The 18,605-nt window shown below is 36.1% G+C and overlaps 1 protein-coding gene across 1 annotated transcript in view; it reads left to right on the top strand.

Moving 5' to 3' along the window:
* Positions 1–3,177: 3,177 nt before the first annotated feature.
* Positions 3,178–18,605, top strand: part of LOC112051009 (nuclear receptor-binding protein homolog) — a 77,099-nt gene continuing 61,671 nt past the window's right edge. The window contains exon 1 of the mRNA XM_024089469.2: positions 3,178–3,650. Within this exon, the coding sequence (XP_023945237.1) occupies positions 3,525–3,650 (126 nt within the window). The 5' untranslated portion in view covers positions 3,178–3,524. The remainder of the gene's footprint in view (positions 3,651–18,605) is intronic.

The following is an 18,605-nucleotide window of genomic DNA, read 5'->3' as shown; positions in this document are numbered from 1 at the left end:
TTTGAACGGTCTGTAGAGAGGTAGATACGAGATACCTCGTGCGCTTCAACGTTGATTAGCTATTCATTCTACATTAGATTTTACTTGTTTACTTAATATATTTAATATAAATCCGCTTTTTTTTAAAATTTCACTTTCTTAATTAAATATTAGGTACCTACGGGTAGCTACATACTGGTACAAAGATACACTCGGGTCCAAGAAACAATAAGAGTGAAAAGACCGTAGATAGAATTCTTTATCTATACTAATATTAAAAAGAAAAAGAGGAAATTATTGTTTGTTTGTTTGCATTAAATAGGTTCCGAAACTACTGAAACGATTTGAAAATTTCGTTCATTACGTTCACAATAATTTTTATCCCTATTTTCCTACGGGAGCGGGAACCACTCGAGTGAAACCGCACGGCGTCTGTTTAAGTTTGATCTGCTAGTCCTAAATATTAGACTATAGAGACTATTGAACATTGTAGAGTTAACTTTACGAGTAGGTATAGAACGCGAGCCTGCTATAGACAGAGTCAGACAAACCCCTTTTTGAGTTCTATTTTTTGTAAAGTTTGCCAGCCCGCTCCAAACATAGCAGCACAGTAGTCAAAGGCAGAGTTTGGACTGCGGAGGCGAATAGTGACGCACAATGATTTTGCACGGGATGTCATTAAGAAGTCCTTTTTTCCAGTCGCCAGACCAGCTTCACGTGGCTTCGTGGCGACCCTTCACAAAAGCACCTTTTTTTTTTTGTTTCGGGGGGGGGGGGGCGACTTACTGGTGGACAAGACGGGTTATGACGGTGACGGTGACCACACACAGCGCATTTTGGTAGGTTTCGGGATCTCAGTTAAACTCGCCGGTGCCTCCGTGCCCCCACTCTGGCCGCTAGAAGGATTGCCGCGAGGCGCTCTTATATCACATCGTAAGACAATGTTTTTTTTTCTGAGAGAGAGCAAAACGATTTTGCTCACTGTAAGCAAAAAACGCACCATTTTTGAGCTAGAGTGGTAAAAAATATTATTTAAACAGTAAATGTATGCACCGATAGTCATCTTCTGTATACTTAGCCAACCGGGAGAAGACGAGCTAGCTCTGTAAAGCAAGATTGTAAACTCTACAGCAAGGCTAATTTAATCCAAACAGATAGGTATTGTCTGAATTTAAACAAAAATATACAGTTCAAGCTCAAAATGTTTTGAATGTAAATTAGTCGATTCAGTCGAGAGCTAATTATGAATACAAATGCTTTTAGGGTACATATCTACCTACCTAGGTACAATATTGGATTAGGTTTTAGATTAAATGGTCAGTGTTCCCAACTATGTCTGTGACTTCGCAGCGTTAAGTCCCGGATTCAAGTTGGTTCGAGAAAATGTATTTACTTCTGGACTGGTGTCAATATCTAATATTCGTAACTACATAATATTATTAAAATAATATGGAAGTTCGACAAGTTTTATATAACTTGCACTTAATTTACTTAACATTAGAAGCGTAAAACTAGATGGTCCAAGTCCAGTATAATAATTTATAGGTAGGTACGAACTTCTGGAATATCAAGCCTAGCATATCAAGAATACAACCGAGAATAATCGAGGCTCTAAAGTGTTCGCGAGAGATATGTCTATTGGACGAAGACAGTTGACAGTTATTATATTATTATTTATCTACTTTTGTAATTATTTTTCAATATAAATGTGAAAACTTCGCTGGCTTAATGTCAACAACTAGATAAGTAATATGTAAAGCTGTTTGTTTTCCTTCATAAATAATGACAAAAAATACAATTATACACTTCTACCTAAAAGCCTGTTGACAATTTGGCCAAAGATCCTAGACCAAAATTGACTCGACACTATACCAAAGATATACCGGATGTCAGCCTATACGATATTAGTGTGGCTCTGAAACAACTTAAGAACAACAAGGCACCAGGTGATGGCTGAATCACAGCAGAACTCCTGAAAGCGAGTGGAAAACCAACGCTTAAGGACCTTCAGCGATTGTTCAATTCCGTCATTCACGAGGGCACAACGCCTAAGCATGGCACAGGAGCGTGGTGGTTCTGTTCTTCAAAAAAGGTGACAATACCTTACTAAAGAATTACAGACCCATCTCGTTGTTGAGTCATGTCATCGAGAGTCATCACGAATCGTCTCGCCTGTAGGTTTTAAAAATTCCAGCCTCCCGATCAAGACGGATCCGAGCAGGCTTAGTACCATAGACTACACCCATACGCTACAAAATACCGAAGAACACCAGCCACTTTGCTTAACATTTTGGAAGATGTCTTTAGGCTTTTGAACTGGAACAGATTTCATCAACAACATCAATGGTAAGTACATCACTCAACTACGGTTTGCCGACGATGTAGTCATTATGGCAGAGACTCTGGATGACCTTAGTACCTACCATGCTCATCGATCTCATCAGAGTTTCTCAACGTGTGGGCCTTAAAATTAACATGAGCAAGACGAAAATCAGGTACCGCTCCACCCAGTTATTGTTGAGAACTCTGTGGTGCTTGAAATTGTTTACGAATATAGGTATATACCTAGGACACACAGTCTAGTTAGGTAGGTCCAATTTTGAGAAAGAGGTGAATCGCCAAAACCAGCTCGGCTGGTCAGCTATCGGAAAACTCTGCGACATCTTTTCGTCCGAAGATCCAAGACTTGGTCGCTGACTATGGGTCTTATTCGAAGGCTCATATGGAGCGAGCTATGCTTGGAGTTTCCATCGGCTGATAAGGTAAGGTAAGGTAAGGGTAAGGTTCAAAATCCGAATTCGAACCATCAAACATTAATAATTTTGAAACGTATTCATAAGCTCTACTATTCTTGTTTTATTTTAAGTGCAGCGCCACCTAGTCTGTGTGCTCGAATATTCGAAAAACAATCTGTAGCTTCATGGCCTCGTACAATCTCGTTTAACGTGTATTATGTCTTGTTCAAATTAAAATATAGATGTCACTTTCAAGTCCATTGTTTCATGTTAGTAAACTAGATGGCACTGTAAAAAATTAAAATAATTTTATATTTAAATATATAAACATACTTTAATTAAATTTAATTTAGAATAATGTTTTAAAGAGATTCTAAAATTGTTAATTAATTTAAAAATAAAAAGACTAAACTTGTCTATGGTCATTGGAAACTGGAAAGGACGGAAAAAAGTGAAAGTGTCTATGGTTTTATATTTGTGTCGGATAGAAATACGTCGAGAGATACGCCGGCGAACAATTTATTTCAATTACCATGAGTAAGCTCGCTGGACTCGTTGCGTTCTATCGCTTTGTGTAGAGAAATCTTTTATCTTTTTCAAGGAGTACAGTCTTTCTATATAGTGCCGTGTAATGAATAATGGTTTGGGATGAAACGTTAGTGACACCTAGTCTTGCAACCTTGGTTATGGTTACAAGAAAAAGTGTATTTTGAAAATATTTCCTAGTGTTTTCTCTGGTGAAAACATCTGTGAAGTATCAGTTGACTGTGCGGTGTTGGTTTGTTTGTTTGGTGTCGAGCGCTCGGTGAGATGTCCGGTGGCCGGAGTATCGACAAAGAGCGGAAGTCCCCCAGAGAAAGTGGGGAAGACTCCGAGGACGAGAGCGAGATCCTGGAGGAGAGTCCCTGTGGACGCTGGCTCAAACGTCGTGAAGAGGTACGTAATTTTTTTAAAAGTTATATCCAACGTAGGAGTATGTAACACTGACCAAAGCTGTCATCAGCTGATTCACAAGGTTAGCTGATGTTTTATTAAAAATAAGACGTAGTTTTGTATATGTAGGCCATTCAGTGTATTGAATGAAATTGATTTTAATTTGATAATAAAGAATCGTTACAACACAATTTAAGGCATGATAAAAGATAACTTTTGCAGAAAATGCCCAGTTTGTATACAGTATGTGTAATGTTTACATGATCAGTAACATTATCTGTATGTTGTTGTACACTGGTTGAAATCTATGCTTTCCTTAACTCAATATATCTATATTGAGTTATTAAAGCTAAAAATGTATAGTATGCCCCAAATACTGTGGCAGCCAAAGATTTTATAATAGAGATATGTAACTAGCACATCACAACAGGGGCAAAGAAAAGCGGCTAATTGTATTAATTTCATTGAGTCACATATAATTGTGACTCACTGAAAGTTATTTATACAAATAATACCTAAATAAATATTGTATACAATGTTGAGGTGTGAATTTGTGTTCAGGAGCTATAAAATTGTGCATGTGTGCTCAGTGGAGTTGCTAAATTCTGATCACTTTTTGTGATGATTTTGTAGGCACGTAACATATCTATAGTGTATAATATTGTTGGTGGCAGCATCCCAAACAATGTGGAGTGTACAAAACATCCCTGCTGGGTTATAATCATAGCTGGGCACCGTTAATCAAATAGTTAACTTCGTTAATCGTTAATCCGCTACAAAAAATGTTAGCTTCGTTAAACGTTAAAGCGTTACATTCCGGAAGAATTAACGCAAGTTAACGTTAATCGTTAATCCGTTAATATGACTGGTTAATATTGCATTTTTATATCATTGTGTGAGATCCCCATTGGAAAAATAAGGATGGGCACTGCGGAAAAGTGCCGTAATTTGCTTTTAGTTGATTTTATCTATAATTTTAAAATAAATATAGTAATTTGTTGATTTCTTTGAAAAAAACATCTTTCATCATTTCTTACTTGTTTAAACCTGTTAATCGCGACGCGCGGTAAATAGTAGGCATTGGAATAACGATTAACGGACTTCTGCATATTAACGGAAGTTAACCGGTCCGTTAACATTTTTGAAAGTTAACTTAAAAGTTAATCCGTTAACCAAAATGTTAACTTCGTTAATTAACGATTAACGGATTAACGAGTTAATGCCCAGCTATGGTTATAATATCTGTGTATTTCTTTTTGTTGTAACTCAGAGCTGACTAGATGTTTGGCATATTATATGTACAGAAGGTATGGTATGATTACAACATGCATAATCTGAATTATGGTGGGAAGCTTCGGCTGTGGCTAGTTACCACCCTACCGGCAAAGATGTACTGCCAAGTAATTTAGCGTTTGCTGTTTGCATTGTCTGTTTTAAGTTATTTTTATGGTGCTGAAGTTGTGCTGTTTACTTTAGAATTTGAGATTCTACCTAACATAGCAGTATCATTGGGAACATTGCTAGATAATCTTCTGTAATATTAGGCAAGTCAACAATACGGCACTGTTGTAAACTTAATTTTAAGTCTTCGACAAATTATTATCAACTTTTATATCTAATAACTGACATTTCAAAAGTGCAACCAAGTCTGACTTAAATAAATGAATATGACTTTATAGGGTATAGAACATTGGTCCCAACACTGACCCTTGGGGGACACAGACACCAGATTTGGTCTCGTAAAACAAAAACGTCTAAACCTACAACTTACCAACTATAAAATTTCTAGAAAAAAAGTATTAATATATATTTTTTGTTTGACCAATAAGTTTGTGCTTGACTATAAAAACAAATATGGCCTTGGGAAACTACTCCGCAAAAGATGCATAAGACCACATTTAGATTTAAATAATATAAAATTTGTAATACAATTTAAATCTGGTCTGGTGAACTGTGACCTATTGTTCGAATCTTAAAAGTATTATCTTGTTAGAGTTTTATCTATTTTATTACTTAGCCTGCATTATCCCGCACTTAATTAAGAAAAAGGATACATAAGAAAAAATATGCTGCTCATTTGTATGTAAAGCTATTCAGATAAACTGATAAGATATGTAATATAGACTACACATGAGTATAAGATTATCAATAAATTATAATGCTTTATTTATTAATTTACATTTTTCTTATAACTTGATAGCCTAGTAGGTAAATAGTTGACTTCTTTTCTGCAGTCCATAGATTGATCCAGACACACATGTAACCTGTTGGAGTTTTGTATGTCATGTTATTAAATTCTATGCGATATAAGAAATTGTGAAAGAAATGTGTGAGTATATAAAATTCAAAAAAATTCAAAATTCATTTATTTCAAGTAGGCTTAGTTTACAAGCACTTTTGATACATCAGTTGACTATTTGTTAAGAACCACCGGTTCGCAAGGCAGATTCTGCTGAGAAGAAACAAGAAACTCAACAGTTGCTCTTTTAAAAAAAAAAGATTATAATATACATTTGCTGACAACATTACAATTTCTTAAAGTATTACTTCCCGTGTAAAGGTGCAAGCTGATCCAACAGCCTCCAAGCATCTTTATCATTAAGAAACTCATCAATGGTGTAGTAACCTCGACTGAGCAAATGTTTTTAACACATTGCTTAAAGCTTCTTCACAAAAATTATTCTACTTTTTTCTTCAACATCTTTTACACACTTAACCAAGTCTTTGGTTGTTGAGAATAGGTCCTTTGGTGTAGGTCCCTGCTAGATTACTCCGTCCAGCTGAACTTGTTCAATAAGCTTAGCAGATCTTGCAAGTTGCCAATAGCATCAGCGTCATGGAGTGTTGCTGTTATGATATACTGATATATGTCTAAGCAACACACATCAGTGATTGCCTCCATGCAGGATCTGTGCAGAGGACTGTCAGTCATACCTAAAATTGAATGGTGTTAGATTGCATCATCACTTACCATCAGGTGAGATGGTAATAATCGGGGGCTAACTTGTAGAGAAAAAGAAAAAAAATATATTATTTCCTTGCAAAACCGGAGCGGACGCATAATTCTTTTTAAGTTTTAAGAGTGGGAACAACTTTAGTTTAACTATACAGTTTGACTAGCCAATGCTCGCGACTCCGATCGCGTGAAATTTTGTTTTTTAGACTATGCCTTATAGTCTCAAAAACTATTAGAATGAAGGTCTAATTTATCTCTACTAAATTTCATCCAAATCAATTTGGTTGTTTAGCCATGAAAGGATAACTGATAAAGAGACTTACTTTTGCATTCATAATATTAGTATAGATTTACTTAAACCTTAGAGCTGTAAGACGTGTATGTGCAGGTGGAATTTGAACCTTGGTCTTGTAGGAGTAATGATGATATTCTTGATTAAGAACAGCTGTCCCCTCGAGTCATCATGACATCTTAGTTAGCCCACTGCGCTCAACACGTACTTACACTTATTACGTACAATGTGCACACTAGCTAATTGCCCGCGACTTTCCCCGCCGGTCCCGCGCGGTCACTGACCGCCTGCGATTCGGCGCTTGCGCAACCGTAATCACTGTCGCTTTCTAGGCTCGGGGTCATTTTTCACGCAGCCGCTGGAGCCTGTAAGTGACGAGTAACCGATACCCGTCTCTTGTTGATCTTAAGTTCACTTTTACGCCTGTCTTGAGCTTTTATATTGGCAATTGTTAGTTGAGCTGATAGCTCGTGTGTTAGCACGTGCACGTTTTTTATATTATAGTTTTTTATATCCAAGCGTCGCTTACAAACCGATCAGCATAATAATTATAGATTTTTTTTATTTTTGTTATTTACAAGTTAGCCCTTGACTACAATCACACCTGATGGTAAGTGATGATGCAGTCTAAGATGGAAACGGGCTAACTTGTTAGGAGAAGGATGAAAATCCACACCCCTTTCGGTTTCTACACGACATCGTACCGGAACGCTAAATCGCTTGGCGGTACGTCTTTGTCAGTAGAATTTACAAATAATAACATTTTATTAAAAATAATTCCATTGTAATGGTAGTATGGTGAATAGTATGATGTGTCTAAGTTCCAAATCTTTTGCTGAAAAGCGAGAAGTAATCATAGATATAGGTTGATGCTTGTGATTTAAGTCATAGGTTACTAGACAACGTCAAATATTGTGACTGCATATTATAATTATTCATATTTATAAACGAAAACAATAATAAATAGAATAAACATTTATTATTAAATACTTACTATTATGATGGACTTATTTTTCTTTTCTTGATTGGAGCATCGCTTTTTATTGTCTGAAGTCGGATGAATTATTGTAAACGTTGTTCTTTATTGACATACTAGATATTTATTGGATACGTTAATCTTTTGAAATGCACGAAGTCGTCATCGATTTAAAAATAAAGAAGTTTTTCACTGAGCGTCGTTTTTGCACGCGGTCCACGCAGTGGAAACAACATCTCTTCTTCCGCGTAAAAGGAAACTTGTCAACTCTTCTGCGCATCACATTCCAGTGAGTGTGCTAACGCCATTTACGTGTACTATTGTGTCTCCAGCACAGAATACATAATAGGGATGATGACAGTTTTTTAAATTGTATCTAAATTAAGAGTATACAAATAGCAAAGCAATTTTGTAAAAGTAACAGGGTGTCTGCGATCATTACTTTCGGAGCTACAGGGATTTAAAGAGTCAGATTTGCGGCGCTGCCGCGGATCCCTGAAAAACGCTCCATACAAAATGGCACGATTTAGTGACGTCGTTGCCTCGCTGATCGTTAGATTTGTATGGGCGTTCAAACAAAATTACTAATATCTTTGTTATTTGTGCGTTTATGTTTATAGTTAATTTATTGAAAAATGTCACATTTAATGTAAGGAAGCTAAAACTGTATGAATTTTCATCTAATTACGATAAAAATTTTATTGATTTTTACGAGACATCCGGGTAAATAAGTTTAATATTAACCGATTTATACGTAAAAAGCAAAGATTGTCTGATGTTTGCAAAATAAATAAGATTAAGTATAAAATTTCAAAATCTATTAAAATTCTTAATAATTAGATGAGAATCCATACAGTTTTGGCTTCCTTACATTAAACGTGACATTTTCCAATATATGAACTACGAGTATAAACATAAACATAGCATAACAAAGATGTCTGCAATTTTGTTTGAACGCCCATACAAATCTAACGATCATTAGGATCTACGACGTCATTAATTCGTGCCATTTCGTATGGGGCATTTTTCAGGGATCCGTGGCAGTGCCGCAAATCTGACTCTTAACCCCTGTAGCTCCGAAAGTAATGATCGTAGACCCTGTTACTTTTACAAAATTGCTTTACTATTAGCACACTCCTAATTTATATACAATTTAAAAACTATCATCAACCCTATTGTTAAAATATTTGTAAAATACAAGAACACATAGTTCTAATAATTATATTATCTGATTATCTCCGGCTATGTAAACTGAAGACGGGCAGAATCTATTAGCGGAGTAGTCTGTCGGCGAGACGTCAGTGCTGCTGATTGACTTCTCTGTCCCCAGCGCGACCTCGCGGGGCGCTCGTCAATTGTCAGATTTGCGACCTACACTCAATGTCGTATCTATTGCGACGAAGTTTTAAGGTTCCGCACCTCGTCGTAATGAGAGGACGTGGCCCTTGTGGTGTTACGTTACGTTTACAAGGTGTTCGTTGCACAAAACATTAGAGAAATGATTGGAACATATTATTAAATAGCTGACGCCGCGCGGTTTCACCCGCGTAGTTCTCGTTCCCGTAGGAACACGGGGATAATATATAGGCTATAGCCTTCCTCAATAAATGGGCTATCTAAAACTGAAACAATTTTTCAAATCGGACCAGTAGATTTTAGCGAGATTAGCGCTGATCGCGCTAATGTCAGGAAGTACTGGTCCGACAAACACACTCTTCAGCTTTTTAATATTATAGTATACTTAGATAAAAGCTTATCTCAGATCTACAAAAACGGTGTAGACTCTTTAATCAAGTGTATTGCGTATGACACCGGCCTGTGCCATTTGAAAATCTAGCCATTGTGAATGGATATACCGCCATTTGTCGGCGCCAGAGCCTCGTCGGTCCATCTGCAGGGTGCACCACGAGCAGGTGAGGTTGGCAGTTGGCGAGACTGACTGGTACTAGCCTCCCCCTTACGCCCTATTATATTATTAAATTGTTAAATGTTAATGTGTAATTTTAAATATTTCATTAAATATGTTTCCTAACAAAGTACGGAACACTCCATGCGCGAATCTGATGCACACTTAACCGGATTTTTAAACTCTACGTTAACGATATGTGAAACGGGGGCCTCGGTTATGAATTATATCGAGATATGTGAGCCGCACGACCTTTTGGCTACATATTACCAATGTTAATTTTAAAGAAAGCTGTTATATTATTGTTTTGTATTCTTGGGCGATACCATATCTTATAAACACTGGCTATATTGTACTGGCCATTACTTAACTGTAGATTCTGTACTTACGAGTATATGGTAATGTCATTCAAAAGCCTTTAATAGATCTAAAAACGTTGTAAGCAGTTTTTAAATATAGCGCCGTTGAGCTTTTTGCTCAACACCTTTAGCTTGATCTAATTCATAGTTGATGAGTGCTATTCAATGTTTACTGAAATATCGATTCGACAGCATAGTAGCAACTAGAATTCTAATGAATTAGCTACACACCTATCGTTTTATTTACGATTACAGGCATAATTTTCCTTAAAACATCTTTCAATGCAATGAAACGTAATTATTCAATAAATAACGAAATATCTACTCTCACAGAATCTATATCGCAAAATGTTGGAGGATGTGGTTTTTATCGGTTATTTAAAGGGCACTTAACCGCAAGATTTGGACCATTGCCTATTTAAATGAGTAGTTCGGTAACGAGTAACGACTCTTGGCCATAACGACTTTACTCTATTACATAATGTATATGTATCTATAATATTAGCTATATTTTATTATGCATTTTACCTACTTGAAAAAATTATCTATGTTCAGCTAGCTAGTGGCATTTCCGTATTGGATAAATTTCCATAGTGACATTTAAGATAACAGAGTTTAATGTTTTTTTTTATAATATTATGTTATGTACTTAAGTCAAAGTATTTATATTTACAGTATCACTTCCTGATCACAGGACTATAATTTTTTATTCCGACTGTCAGAACGGGGTTGTATTTTTCTGTGTAAGCACTTTGTAGACTTTTAAGTTCACTTTTGAATTACTTGGTTTATATTTTTATGATTTTCAATGTCTGTCTCTGTATAATACGGCCTACAGACCTGCACTTTTAACTGTAGGTGTAGGTACAGTTAAACTGTTTAGTTAAATCGTCCGTGTGTAGGCAATTCTGAAAACTGTACAGTTTTTTCTAATGATTCAGTTTAAACTGCAAACTTTGATCTGTTCGTGATATTCTCATACCCACTACGTTGGCTTCATCTTCAATACTTCAATTAAGCGCGTCTCTAATGTCACGAATTTTAACGACACACGTCTAGCGGTCTTCATAATAATTCAATTCATCATGAATCGTTCCGTTTTTTTTGACATCGTCTATTAATAAACTTGAATTCATCCTAATCAACCTTTATTACCTCAGCGTAAGATTGACTTTTGCATGAATCGAATATTCTCTTCTATTCAAGTCGATTGTAAGCTATGGGTCACTGTCACGTTATTAAATTTGACGCGTACTTTTTGTATGAAAGTGAAATTATCTTCTATTTATAACATTAGTGCAGATGTGCGGAAGAAAGTCGAAGATTTGCATTATCTTTTTTATGGACGTCAATCAGTTTTGAACTTGTACAGTGAAAGCTGTTAGATCTACGTACAGTGTAATCACCGCTGCAGTACTTACCTTAATGACTCAGAACGCTAGTTTCATCTGGAACCTATTTCCAATGACTAATGGTTATGGACGTTTGATACATCGGTTCTGTTTTGTTTAGCCTTCATTACTGTTGTCCGCACCTTACACTTTTACGGCCCCGATACTGTAGTTTCGTTTAGGGGTTTCACAATTAGTTATTAAATGGATCCAATTTTTTTTGCCTTGTTTTATTAAATCATTAGCTTTTAATATTATTCTCCCCTAACTACTTAGCTTCTTCATTTGCGAATTCCGCGAGCATTTCTCATTCAGGTCTTGACAATATAAACGTTTGAATGAAGTCCGAAATTCTTTGGAAGATCCGCCGACGTTCCAAAGAAACCTGAAATTATTACCATTAACCCAATTCCATCGGTATTCAGGCTCTACATAAAGACCATAATTTAATTTTTTTATCAATGCAATCATACTTTGCCGATACAATCTTGCAGACTTGAAACGGGTAACAGCGAGTAGTGACTAATAATAATAAAAAAGTCCAAGATTGTATCGGTGATCAGAAAGTAACTGAAACACTTGAATGGCGAACGGCTGTTATCTTGTTCAGATATAAAATATTTCATTACATAAACAGGTTAAGAGCCTTTACTCTTTCTTAACATTACATGTTGTATGACCAACTTTTCCATACATTCGCTTGAAAGTTTACATTATTGAAGGTATTTTATCGTTTTAATCTAATTTCTGAGTATTCAGTGTTATTTGGTGTAACACTGGAACATATGCCTCGATATATATATATTTTTTATACAGTTTAATTAAACAGTTATCTTCAGTGAAATCTTTAAAAATACGCCAAAAGGCATTAAGTAAAATATTAGCTATTTAAACATGTATTAAAACAAACGTAGCTTCCTATTTCTAGTTATCATTCAATGGGGATGATGACTTGATTTGAATATATTGATTTTTATGAGACATTCGGGTAAATAAAGTCAATGTACTAATTTATACGGAAAAGGCAAAGATTGTCTGGATGTTTCCAAAATAAATAAGATTATAAAACTCTTTTATCGTAATTAAATGAAAATTCATACAGTTTTAGCTTCCTTACATTAAACATGACATTTTCTAATATGTGAACAAACATAAACGCACAAATAACAAAGATATTTGTAATTTTGTCTAAACGCCCATAGAAATGATAACGATAATTCTGATGTGATCTACGACGTCATTAATTCCTGCCATTTTGTATGGGTTGTTTTTCAGGGATCCGTGGCACCGAAGCAAATATAACCCTTTAAATCTCTGTAGCTCCGAATGTAATGGTCGCAGTTATCCTGTTGTTTTCCTGTTGTTGTTCCACAATTAAATGTAATTTTTAATCATTATTGCAACAAACGAATTTCTTTTCGTATTCCTGTGTGTGAGGGTCGTGACCACCTCCCATCTTCAGGCTTTGATGTTCACGGCGTCACACCATCTTGCCCTGTCTCCCGCTTCCCGGAGATCGTGGTTGGTGACCAGGTTGATAGATTTTTGTCAAGTGCTCAGGTTGTGAGAGTTTGTTTCTTAATATTTTCTTTCTCAGTACAGCTAAGTACGACTCCAATTATATTGGTCCTTATTATACATTTATTAAGTAGATACCTCTAGTACCGTAGGTACCGCGATGCATTTAGTAGTATTAAATCAAACCGTGTATTTTTTGCGATACGGTGACGTCACGAGATTACGTTGTTTAGTTTATTTATCGAAAAGTAATTTAAATCATTTAAGTGAATAATTTATATCATCATTAAATAGTTACGCGGTATTAATTGATCATTCTGACCGATATTAGAAATTCTTTCAATCTTGTTTGATGATCTACCTTCCTTATAATCATAGGGTGTCCACATTATATTGACAACGTGAGATTGCCCCTAAGTAATACTGTAATATTGCCGCAATCCAATTAATACAATTTTTCTCCCATTTGGAAGTGGGACGAGTCGATTCTACGAACCCGCGTCCCTGTAGGTACCCGTGGCATTTCGTGCACGCTTTATGACGGCGGTGGAAATTGTCGCGATTTGCACAAAAACAATGGCGGATCCGCACGCGACGCGCACAGACGCCACTCGCTCGCGTTACGCTTCATTGTGAAGCTAAATAGCTGAGTCGACTGAGCTATTGTCGACTCTGTCTGAGCACTATTTGTTATTATTATAGTTACTTGACAGCTATTGTCTACTTTTGCCCATTGCGCGTAGTTGCCTGTTACATTACAATTATTTAGATAAATTATTATAAATAAGTAATATTTATTCCAACATTGATACTCATCAATACATATTAAATTATGCATTTCAAAAAGCCTCAATAGATCACCGGTAAAAGCGGTTGGACTCATCACCGATGGGTGGTGGTTCAATCCTTACCCCGTTGGTCTATGTCGTACCCACTCCTAGCGCAGTCTTTCCCGACTAGTTGGAGGGGAATGGAAATTTTGATCATATTATAAAAAAATATGGCAAAAATTTTTGAAAAAAAAATAAAATAAATAATTGAAGCGTCTGTCTGAGATTTTAAAATTTACGATTTACTCGATACTAAAAGGTGTTTTCTGGAACGGTTGAACCGATTTTAATGGGACTTCCGCTGGAAGATAGAGGAGGTTATGGAGCAATAAAAAAATTACATGCTTATCGCGGGATTTGTGAAAAACAACATTACACGCGTACGAAGTTGCGGGCGTCCGCTAAAGTCCGGCCGCTCAGTGATTGCGTTTCTGACAGGTCGTGCGAATGGGACAAACATATTCAATTACAATTTTCCTTTCAAATATCGCTCTCTCTTTTTCTCTCATATTAGGTACATCGCCTACCTGTCAAAAACGCAATGTATAAGCGGCCAGACTATACTTAGTTACAAATACATATTATTCAACGTTTAAATATTTTCATAGCTTGACGCAGCACTAGAACTCAGTACCTACTAGTGATCTAAAGCCATAGAGGCTAAACAACGAGGCCACAGTAGATATAACAAGACGAGGCAGTTAAAAATATTGGATCGCTAAAATACGCATCCAAACATAAATTGTAAATAAAAAATAGTATAACCCTAAAATGTAAGCACCGGCGTATGTTTGAAGGATCACTTTCAGCGTCGTCTGTTTTTATAAAAAAAGCAAAACATGAAAGCGCTTTGTAACGTAGTCGAGTGCGAGGCGCTTATTAAATAATGCGGCTTTATCTAGATGGTGCCGTATATCGGTTTCAAAGGAGTATTTCATTGCGCTCTGCTTGCCGCACGTATGTACCTACTTCACCAAGTACGCGGTTAAGGAGAGACCACAGAAATGACAACACGACATTTTTTTTCATAAAATATGCTTGTTTTTTTTTTTAAGTTCTGTCTACCAATAATCTCTGTGTCCTCTCCAAGAGATACGAGATGACTGGTATAAGTAAGAAGTAACAACACAATAATTCAGAGGGTAGGTATCGAATTTCGGAATTCAGACCCAGAGTCAAATCAAAGATGTTTGAGTCTTGAGCTGTTCAAGAATCAATTAATAGGAAATTAATTAGTAGAAAGTAAGTAACAGATTCAATTTTAAATTACGGATATTATCTGTAAAGTGTAATTGGAAAATCAACCTGTAAACTTTACTTTAGTAGGTATCCAATTGTAATATTTTTTTTTATAAAATGGGAACGTAATGGCAGTTCGTCTGGTGCATCAAATGTTCAAGTTGCGTTATTTTGCTAAATATCCGTGGTATTAATTGGTTTGACATTGGTCAGAAGCAAAAGAACTGAAGTTGTCTGTAATCGTGTGAAATAGCCTTTACGTATTTCTCATTAAAACCCACCAGCTACGAGTAAGATGTATTTACCCTACATCCCCCGCCCCACAATTACGGGCTCGCCGGGTGTCTGCTTATTTGCATCATTACATTGGTCTTTTTGCAACGCATACCAACACACCAGATACGTAGATTTATACCATCACCATTGCTCAGCTAGCCGCTTATTCAGCACATAATCGCACTCGCCGCACGAATCGCACATTGCATTTGGTATCATACACCTGTTAAAATTTTGTTAGCGATCAGTAAAATGTCTGTAACTGTAATTTTTAGATAAGGGTTTTTGAATATTTTTTATTGTTGAGCACGTATTCAAAATCGTATTTTTTATCGTGGACGTACGTTACGTACTTTAAGTATATTATGCATGAAACGTTCATTTAGAGATTATCTGATATTTTTGTGTAGGTACCGAAAATCAATAATATATTATAACTCGTTTATTTCAAAAAGCAACTAAAACGAGCATTTTTGAAGTAATCTTCAATCTAATAGTAAAAATATCATTCGATTTGTGTGTCCGTTAATCCTTGTTATTTTGTAACATATCAAGTTGACAATAAGCTTGAATGGTACATGTACTCGTATGATGAAACCCACATGTATTGTATACAAAACAGAACAAAGCGTGCGGCACGTTCGGCGATAACGAATGTGCGACCAACTTTGGAGACGTAACTGGCAATTGAAAGCGTTCAATGATTAAGACTAATCTCGACGGTCGTCCGCGTCCGGCCATGAACCAGGAGATTCGGATCAGGCTTGTCGAGACAAGTTCGCGCAGGACACTACACGCCTTTCATGGTTTTCGCGTTAGTACCGTTTCCAAGAATCTCGAGCATGTACCTACCACTATGTAAGGTCTGTTTGACCTTTAAAAAAATAACATACTTAAGCCTTATAAACATCCTACTACCTAATATTATAAACGCGAAAGTTTGTATGAATGTATGTTTGTTTGGATGTTTGTAACTCTTTAACGCCGCTATTATTGAAGCGACTTGGCTGATATTTGTAATGGAAATAGATTTAGATTTTACTCTCGAATATCACATAGGCTACTTTTCATCCCGGAAAAATCCACGTTTCCCGCGGGATTTGTGAAAAACGGAACTCCACGCGGACGAAAAAATATTCCATGTGCATATACTTACAAACTTATATCAGTAGTAGGTAATTAGTAATACCTAATTGTCGATTGTAGGACATTGCCGTTGCATTAATTACTAAATTAATATTTTTTTAACATAAACTAACCTAACTAATGATAAAATTCTATATATGTACCCAGGTAAGTACCTATATGTTGGATTTTTATAGGTACTTGAAACCTGATATTTAGCTAGCTATAGATTAAATTATAATTACAATGATAAATTTTACATTCTACTTAATATATGTGAGAAAACTTCGACTTGATCTATACAATTTTAGAAAAAGTAGCTTATGACAGAACGAGTATATCCAATTAGCCAAATAAAACATGTCTCAAGGACTAATCAATAATATTATATCTGATCGTATTTAGGTACACGTATCGTAGGTATTTTTTTTTCGTATTTTGGTACACATACTTCCTTTATTAAGTCTGTTTTGACTTTGGTATCACAAAATCGTATATCTATCGGGTACGATCAAAGTAGGTACATTAAGAGGTTTTTGTATACTTCTCTGACGAAACGGAAGTGCCTTGGTTTGTAAAAAACCCTGGAATAAATTCTTAGCTCAAGACAATTTTAATTTATGCTTTTTTTTAGAAGAGTTACAAAATATTCCAGTATTGTTCCTGGATACTATAATAATAATAATCTCTCACCACGTTAGAATGGCGGGTTTAGGGTGATTTGATTTGTAACTATCACTAGCATAATATGTTAATGACTGGAAACGACGGCTTATGGTAGCCGTCCAGTGTCCACAGATCCGCATCGTATGCGATCAGTGGACGCACTTGTATGACTTTCTATAAAAATAATACTAATATCCGTTTGATGCGATGCGTATGATGGGGATTTGTGGACATCTGCCCTAAGTGTAACAGCCAAACTTCCCATCTCCGAGCTGAGAATTTTAACTGAGCATTTGTTGGAAGAAAAAAAATTCAATATTTCAAGCTGGATTCGATATACCTAAGTCATTTTGTATTAACTCTTAGAATACCTATAATAATAGACTTTAAATGAAAAAGTACGTGTAATTTTTAATAGGTACTTAGTATTCGTTACAAAGCTAAAATAAACTCAATGGACCGCCTTCGGTGGCGCCATACGACTTTGAGCAAAATAAGTGATTGGTTTATTGATGATTTGTCGACACTGAGACGTTGAAAGGTGTACTTGAAATGTTTTCAATTTGCATAATGAATCTGCGAAGTTTTAGTTCTGAAATTTATATTACGTGCCCATACATCCCTGTTAAGAAATAAGCTATCGCTTGACTGTAAGTCTGATTGTAAAAGGTAATGTACGTTTGGCCTAAGGTGGAACGAGTGAAAAAAAAAGTAGACTTTGAGGCAACATCTAAAAATCCTAAAGTTTTCAATTCTATACTTACCATAAAGTTGTAAGAAGGCTCTAACGTAGCGTGTGTTTCCTACCACGGCGATAACCATTACATTACGCGAGCGTTCACCTCCGCTGCTGTTAATTAATTAGCGATTTATTATACCTACCGCCTCGTTACCGACGCCGCGACGACGTGCTCGGCTGCGCACGCCGCTTGCTCTCTGGTGACAACAACTTACCTCGGAAGCTTAATACTGTAATCAACGAGCAGGGCTTAAATTAGGGAGGTTTGACTTATCATTAACGTGAGTCGGCAACACTGGGTGACATTATCGAGATTAACACAGGATTTGTTGATGATCTGTTAAGAATGTTAAAGTTCATTTGGTCGAAGTTCAGTGAGAGATGCCGCAACACGTGGAGTTAACAAGGAACCTTGCAGATAGAGATCGAGCCAAAGTGCCAAATTTGGCGGTCCAAAGATGGCACTTTGGCTCGATGGTTCTTGGACGAATTCCGAGGGTAAGCTCTTTGCATTCAAATTACGCACTTTGCCTTGTATTGTTTGTTGTAAAAATTCTATATTATTGAATCTGAGTCCTGTAAAACTATTCTTACTTCTACGACTAGCTTCTAAGATGGTAAAAGCTAACTACTTGCTGTCGCTTATGAAAAATCATAGAGTTTTTCTTAACGTCTCTATTAGCAA

The sequence above is a fragment of the Bicyclus anynana genome, chromosome 5 (genome assembly GCF_947172395.1).
Source record: "Bicyclus anynana chromosome 5, ilBicAnyn1.1, whole genome shotgun sequence".
NCBI classification, from domain to species: Eukaryota; Metazoa; Arthropoda; class Insecta; order Lepidoptera; family Nymphalidae; genus Bicyclus; species Bicyclus anynana.
This window is presented reverse-complemented; position numbering and strand designations above follow the sequence as displayed.